The sequence below is a fragment of the Anarhichas minor genome, unplaced genomic scaffold (genome assembly GCF_050575085.1).
Source record: "Anarhichas minor isolate MPS153535 unplaced genomic scaffold, ASM5057508v1 ptg000070l, whole genome shotgun sequence".
Lineage (NCBI taxonomy): Eukaryota > Metazoa > Chordata > Actinopteri > Perciformes > Anarhichadidae > Anarhichas > Anarhichas minor.
The window spans coordinates 427501-435000 of record NW_027466516.1 but is presented as its reverse complement, the minus strand read 5'-3'; the positions used below and the strand labels follow the sequence as shown (position 1 = coordinate 435000).

Here is a 7500-nt window from a genome sequence, read left to right as displayed (position 1 = left end):
TGAGACCCGAAGGGGCGGAGCTTCTGGTTCACGGTGCCCCCCTTCCCCCACCTCTGTCTCTCTCTCTCTGTCTCTCTCTCTCTCTCTCTCTCACTCCCTCTCTCTCCCTCTGTCTCTGTCTCTCTCTCTCTCTCTCTCCCTCTCTCTCTCTCACTCCCTCCCTCTCTCTCTGTCTCTCTCTCTCTCACTCCCTCCCTCTCCCTCTGTCTCTCTCTCTGTCTCTCTCACTCCCTCCCTCTCTCTCTGTCTCTCTCTCTCTCTCTCTCTCTCTCACTCCCTCCCTCTCTCTCTGTCTCTCTCTCTCTCACTCCCTCCCTCTCCCTCTCTCCCTCTGTCTCTCTCTCTGTCTCTCTCACTCCCTCCCTCTGTCTCTGTCTCTCTCTCTCTCTCTCTCCCTCTCTCTCTCTCACTCCCTCCCTCTCTCTCTGTCTCTCTCTCTCTCACTCCCTCCCTCTCTCTCTCTCCCTCTGTCTCTCTCTCTGTCTCTCTCTGTCTCTCTCCCTCTGTCTCTCTCTCTGTCTCTCCCTCTGTCTCTCTCTCTGTCTCTCTCTGTCTCTCTCTCTCTCACTCCCTCCCTCTGTCTCTCTCCCTCTCTCTCAATTCAATTCAATTCAATTCAATTCAAATTTTGCTTTATTGGCATGAAAGTTTAAAAACAGTATTACCAAAGCATCAAGAAATTAAACATACAGTAACATCAACACACAACAATATCAATATAACAATAATATTAATGCAACATCTCATAAAGTGGTGTGAGACAGAGCCCCCATTGCTCCCACGTTACCTGTAGACCACCGCAGCTCTCTGACACCGAAGCAAAGGGAGGAGCGAAGTGAGAGAGAGAGATCCATGGATAGATAGATCTCTCTCTCTCTCCGTCTCTCTCCCAATTCAACCCAAACTCAGATCTGCTCCGTTGGCATGAACGCCCAGAGACGGCATCGCCAAAGCGTCACCTGCTGTCCCTCAGGTTGTGGCATGTTAGTACATACTGGGCAGCAGGTCTGCCCTCTCTCCTTCTCCTAGGAGGACTTTTCATTTTGAGATATCGCTCGATTTTTTAAAATCTGAAACCACAGAGTCAAATTTGTTTAGGTAGATGTTCCTAATTTTATGGAATGTTTTGCATTTTAGGAGGAAGTGCATCTCCGTCTCAACCTCACCGGTCCCACAGTGACCACATGTTCTGTTCTCTCTTGGTTGCCATGACTTTTTGTGTCGTCCTGTTTCAATCTCCAGTTTGTGGTCACTGTGCCTGTACTTGGTGAGGTTCTGTCTCTGCTTTATATCTCTGACTGTAGAGAGATACTCTGCCAATTCATAGTCTCTCTCCAGGGCCAGATAACATTCCAGTCTGCTTTGGCCCCCAGTTTCCTCTCTCCAGTGCTCCAGATAGGCTTCTTTACATCTCGCCATGATGTGTTTTACTCTGGTTGGTGTTTGGAGAGCAGTGTTGTTGAGAGACTGGTCCCCGTGTGTCTGAGAGGAGGCAGCTAGTCTCAGCACCAGCTGACATAGGGGACTCTTCTCTGGGCTCAGCTCTTGGGTTCGGAGGGCTTTGGAGTGGAGGGTGTCTGGGGGGCTGGATCTAAGGTGATTGAAGAATGTGAGTGCTCTCTTTTGAATGTTAGTGATCAGTGGGTATCGGCCTAGTTCTGCTCTACATGCATCTGTTGGTGTGTTTCTGTGTAAAATGTGTAAAATGTGTCTGCAGAATTCTGCGTGTAGAGACTCAGTTGGATGTTTGTCCAGCGGGTATAACTGTGATGACTGAGTGGACCCCATACTTCACTACCATACAGCACAATGGGCTGGATGACACTGTTAAAGATTTTAAGCCAGATTTTTATTGGGATTTGAAAATTATAAAATTTTCTCTTAATTGCGTGTAGAGCTCTTCGAGCTTTTTCTTTTAGTGCATTCACTGCCATGTTGAAACCCCCTGATGCAGTTCTGGTTATACCAAGGTAGGTATAACTCATACTATGTTCAATCATGTTGGTGTTTATGGTAAACTGGTATTTGTTCTCCTGACATCTGGGGCGTTTTTGGAAAATCATGACATTGGTTTTCTTCATGTTTACTGCCAGGGCCCAGTTGTGACAGAACTGTTGCAGCTGTTGCTGTAGTCCTGGTTCAGTAGGAGACAGTAGAACCAGGTCATCGGCATAAAGCAGACACTTCACCTCTCTCTCTAGGAGGGAGAGCCCAGGAGCAGCACATTGATCACACTCAACAGCAAGTTCATTTATATAGTATATATTAAATAGGGTCGGACTTAAGTTGCAACCCTGACGAACACCTCTTTTCTGGGTGAAGGATTCAGTTTGTTTGTCTCCAATTTTAACAGCACATCTATTTTCCAAACATTGATTTAACCAGATCATATACTTTGCCCCCTATCCCACACTGTAGGAGTCTGTAGTAGAGCCCTTCATGCCAAATAGAATCGAAGGCTTTCTTGAAATCAATAAAACAAGCAAATATTTTACCATTTTTTGTTTGGTGGACATGTTTGTTAATTAAAGTATGAAGGGTATATACATGGTCGGTGGTCCGGTGTTTTGGGAGGAAGCCAATTTGATTTTTACTCAAGATGGAGTGTTCGTCAAGGAAATGTAGTTTTCTTTTATTGAGAATACTACAGAATAATTTACCGAGACAGCTGCTGACACAGATGCCCCGGTAGTTACTAGGGTCTGACTTGTCACCACTCTTATGAATGGGTGAAATGAGCCATTACAGTCAGGAAAACACCCTGACTGTAATATGATGTTGAACAACTTCAACACTGCACCCTGCATCTCTGGGGTGCTGCATTTGAGCATCTCATTTTTGATGCTGTCTGGACCACAAGCTTTCCTTGGCCGGAGACACTTTGTCTGTGTGCTCAGTTCTTCCCAAGTCATTGGGAAATCAAGGGGGTTCTGGTTGTCTTTAATTATTTCTTCTAATGTTTGGAGTTTTTCTTTTGTAATATATTGGTCTGAGTTAGTTTGATTTATTGGTATATCTTTGTACAAATGTTCAAAATGTGCTCTCCAGATGTCACCATGTTGGATGGGTAATGCCTGTGGCTGCTTTGTGTTGAATTTGTTCAACATATCCCAGAATTGATTTTGATCAATGGCGTTCTCAATATCTTCAAGTTTCATGTGGGTATAGTTTTGTTTTTTGTTCCTAATTGTACATTTATACGTGTTTAAAATTTCATTGTACCTAATGCGTAGGGCTGGGTTGTTTGGTTGGCGATGTTTTTCATTTGCTATTTGTCTCAGGTCTTTTCTGATGCTCTTGCATTCTTGATCAAACCATTTTTCCGTGTTTTGCCTTTTTACAGGCTTCTGTGTTTGTTTTATAAGGTCAGCTTTGATAGCTGCCTTGTGAAATATCATATTGATATCATCAATGGCCTTGTTTACACCGTCTCTGGTGTGGATATATTGTTGTTGGTCATATATTGATATGTCATCTATCAGATCAGGTGAGTTCAAGGCCATGATGAATTTGTCTCCACTGTCTGGGGCCCATCGGTAAGTAGCATTTAATTTAAACAGCTTACTGGGTTCTTTTTTTATGTCATTCATTTGACCTGAGAGTTTAAAGAACAGATTTATTTGGTTGTGGTCTGAGAGGGGGGCTTGTTGTCTGACAGTGAATGCACTGATAGTGGAGGGGTCCATGTCAGTGATTGCATAGTCTACGACACTAGATCCAGATCTCTCACTCCCTCTCTCTCTCTCTCACTCCCTCTCCCTCTCTCTCTGTCTCTCTCTCCCTCTCTCTCTCTCTCTCTCTCTCTCTCTCACTCCCTCCCTCTCTCTCTCTCTCTCTCTCTCCCTCTCTCTCTCCCTCTCTCTCTCTCTCTCTCTCTCTCACTCCCTCCCTCTCTCTCTCTCCCTCCCTCTCTCTCTCTCTCTCTCTCTCTCTCTCTCTCCCTCCCTCTCTCTCTCTCCCTCTCTCCCTCTGTCTCTCTCTCTCTCTCCCTCCCTCTCTCCCTCTCTCTCTCTCTGTCTCTCTCTCTGTCTCTCTCTCTCACTCCCTCTCTCTCTCTCACTCCCTCCCTCCCTCTCTCTCACTCCCTCTCCCTCTCTGTCTCTCTCACTCCCTCTCTCTCTCTCTCTCTCTTCCTCTCTCCCTCTCTCTCTCTGTCTCCCTCCCTCTCTCCCTCTCTCTCTCTCTCTCTCACTCCCTCTCCCTCTCTCTCACTCCCTCTCTCTCTCTCACTCCCTCCCTCCCTCTCTCTCACTCCCTCTCCCTCTCCCTCTCTCTCACTCCCTCTCTCTCTCTGTCTCTCTCACTCCCTCTCTCTCTCTCCCTCTCTCCCTCTGTCTCTCTCTCTCTCTCAATTCAATTCAATTCAAATTTTGCTTTATTGGCATGAAAGTTTAAAAACAGTATTACCAAAGCATCAAGAAATTAAACATACAGTAACATCAACACACAACAATATCAATATAACAATAATATTAATGCAACATCTCATAAAGTGGTGTGAGACAGAGCCCCCATTGCTCCCACGTTACCTGTAGACCACCGCAGCTCTCTGACACCGAAGCAAAGGGAGGAGCGAAGTGAGAGAGAGAGATCCATGGATAGATAGATCTCTCTCTCTCTCTCTCCCTCTGTCTCTCTCTCTCACTCCCTCCCTCTCTCTCTCTCACTCCCTCTCCGTCTCTGTCTCACTCCCTCTCTCTCCCTCCCTCCCTCGCTCTCTCTCCCTCCCTCGCTCTCTCTCGCTCTCTCTCCCTCCCTCCCTCGCTCTCTCTCCCTCCCTCGCTCTCTCTCGCTCTCTCTCCCTCCCTCCCTCGCTCTCTCTCTCTCTGTCTCTCTTTCCATGAAGACCAAAACCCTTGGGTCTTCATCATTAGAGTACCATTACTGATATTCCGTCATTAGAGTATTATTACTGATGCATTCTTGTAAAAACTGGAGCTCATTGTGAACTTTTAATTCTTGAGTATTACCTCCCATAAAAAAGTGAGACATTACATAATTACCCAGAAAACAAAGACACCTTTTTAGATAAAAAGTGATTTAATCTGTTTAGTTGTTTTTTGTGACACAAACAGTCGAAGGCTCAGAATCAAAATATACATCAGATATAAAACCACCAATCAGCTGACAGACAGAACTGGGCTACAAAGTTCATCCACTTCCTGCTGACCGGCTGGTCCCACCTCCACGTCTGTGATGCATTCAAATCACCTGGGACAAAACAGGACTTTATGTCATCGTGTAACTAATATTTACATCCAGCAGAAGCGTTTATTGGTCCGCTGGATGTGACCTCACAGACTCAAACACCAGGACAGACAACCAGAGCTTTTACCCATCAACATGGCCTTCATCATCATCAAATACATATATACTAAATACATGTTTGTGATTATTGACAGAAACAACATCAACTCTGATCCACAGACGTCCTAATGTCTCAGGTTTCATCTGCTGGTCCAGAAGTCCAGATTCAGGACTTCTGGAGGAAGAACCTGAATCTGGACTCATTTAAACGTCCCAGGCGTCTTGAATGCATCACGTTCAGTTCAGTCTGAGCAGCTGGAATGTCGACGTGAGAATATTAAGACACAGATAACCCAAACAGCACCATGTGGTTTCTTCTTCTTCCAACATCTCGGAGTAGAGAGGAATTAATACCCGATGTCTGTCTTGAAGGCACTCCACGTTACACTGAAGTCACACTGAAAACATTCCCACAGTAAAACCCCACCAGAGCCTGAACCAGTTCACCTTCTTCCATCTCTCGTTGAGTCCTTTAAACCAGGAACCTGAGGCCGGCGGGTTCGTTTGCATCTAAAAGGCCGTTTTTGGTTTCAGCTGTAGTGGATCACAAACTAATAAATAAAACCGTTCAGAGACGAGCTCACAGATCTAACACAACACCACGGAAACAAAGGTTCAGGAATGATTAAAATATTGCTACAATATTTGATTTGAATAAAACGTGATTGCATACATGGAAATAAAGAAATGAAAAGAACAAAAGAGCATCGGAGGTCAAAAGACCAGCAAACAAGAAAGAGTTCACGTGTTTGATGCTCGTCACCAGCAGTACAAAACAACACCAATAAAACAAAGATACATGTGTAACACAGCAACAGTAAACCTTTACCAACTGTAAACCTGCTCTCTGCCTACAGGCATGATGGGACATTTGACTTTTAACACGTCAGAGTCGTTGTGACTGCAGGAATAAGGCACAGGATCATCTGATCAAACTAAGTCTGGTCTGGGGGGGGGAACTTCAGAGAAGAGGATCAGGACCACAGGAAAACAGATTACAGAAAGAATTCTGAGGGAATAAAATCGGGATTAAAATAACTTTAGTCCACGTTCCAGAGAAATAAATTTAGAAGGCTGACTAATCCTTGAATCCAGGATTAAAGTCGAAAGGCAAGAGTGGCTAAAAGGTAACAACTTCAAAACAAGAAGGACACGAATACACGAACGCAACAACAGTCCAAATCCCGATGATGAGCTCAGAATGACGGCTTCTGATACCGACTTTACTTCCCGACTTCTGATTAACTCCAGAATTCTGACTTCCTCCAAATGGTTCTTCAAATGACCCTAATCCTCTTAAAGAACCTAAAAATGAGTTTTAAAAAATAAGTTAACATCACACCAGACTTCCCGGTGGCTCCTGCAGACTGATAGGAATGATCGGAGTGTAGTGGACCCCATCCAGGGAAGTCTGAGGCTCAGATGGAGGACTTGGAGAAGGAGACCCGCAGGTGGTGGTTCTCTCCCAGGTCGTGGTTGTGGAACTCGATGAGGGACTCGATGGCCTCCTCCACTGAGCCCATCTGGATCAGAGCCATCTTGTGGTCCTTCCTGAAGGAGAGACCAAGAGGAGCATTTCACACCACACAGGAAGTCCACAAAGTCACATGATCAAATACAGTGAAGGGTTTGGGACAAAGTATGAATCAGTGTTTCAGGACAGGAGTACGAGTTCAGGGCAAATACAAAGGCTAGGACAAGAAGGGTGAGGGTTCAGGGTTTAAGAATGAATGCTTCAGTCAGTAAAGATAAGGGTTAAAGATGAGGACATGGGCTTCAAGACTAGGACACGAGGTGACAGGGTCAGGATAAAGGCTTCAGGACTCGGACACGGGGTAACAGGGTCAGGATAAAGGCTTCAGGACTCGGACACGGGGTAACAGGGTCAGGATAAAGGCTTCAGGACTCGGACACGGGGTAACAGGGTCAGGATAAAGGCTTCGGGACTCGGACACGGGGTAACAGGGTCAGGATAAAGGCTTCGGGACTAGGACACGGGGTAACAGGGTCAGGATAAAGGCTTCGGGACGGGACAACCACAGGAGTTTCTGAACAAGAAAAGGAATTTCAAGGATGAGGGTTCAGGACTAGTACAGGGACTTTGGGGTAAAGGAGGACAGGGCTCGAGTGAATACGGCAGACGGTCGGGGGACGACTCACTGGAAGAACTTGAAGGCCTTGACCATGGCTCCT

The 7500-nt window shown here is 45.7% G+C and overlaps 1 protein-coding gene and 1 long non-coding RNA gene across 6 annotated transcripts in view; both read right to left on the bottom strand.

The window, feature by feature from the left end:
• Positions 1-615: 615 nt before the first annotated feature.
• LOC142935009 (uncharacterized) lies at positions 616-1696 on the bottom strand. The gene is made up of 2 exons (XR_012947747.1): positions 1167-1696; positions 616-1070 (listed from the first exon to the last, which is right to left on the bottom strand). It is a non-coding gene; the product is annotated as an uncharacterized LOC142935009 (long non-coding RNA).
• Positions 1697-5021: 3325 nt separating this feature from the next.
• ptbp1b (polypyrimidine tract binding protein 1b) overlaps positions 5022-7500 on the bottom strand; it is a 22306-nt gene continuing 19827 nt past the window's right edge. For 4 of the 5 annotated variants that reach the window (XM_076079055.1, XM_076079056.1, XM_076079058.1 and 1 more), the window contains exons 14-15: positions 7468-7500; positions 5022-6858 (exon numbers count right to left, since the gene is read on the bottom strand). The exon at positions 7468-7500 is cut by the window's right edge and continues 45 nt beyond it. In XM_076079055.1, coding sequence (XP_075935170.1) covers positions 6726-6858; positions 7468-7500 — 166 coding nt within the window. In that variant the 3' untranslated portion in view covers positions 5022-6725. The other variant, XM_076079059.1, reaches the window with a different exon arrangement.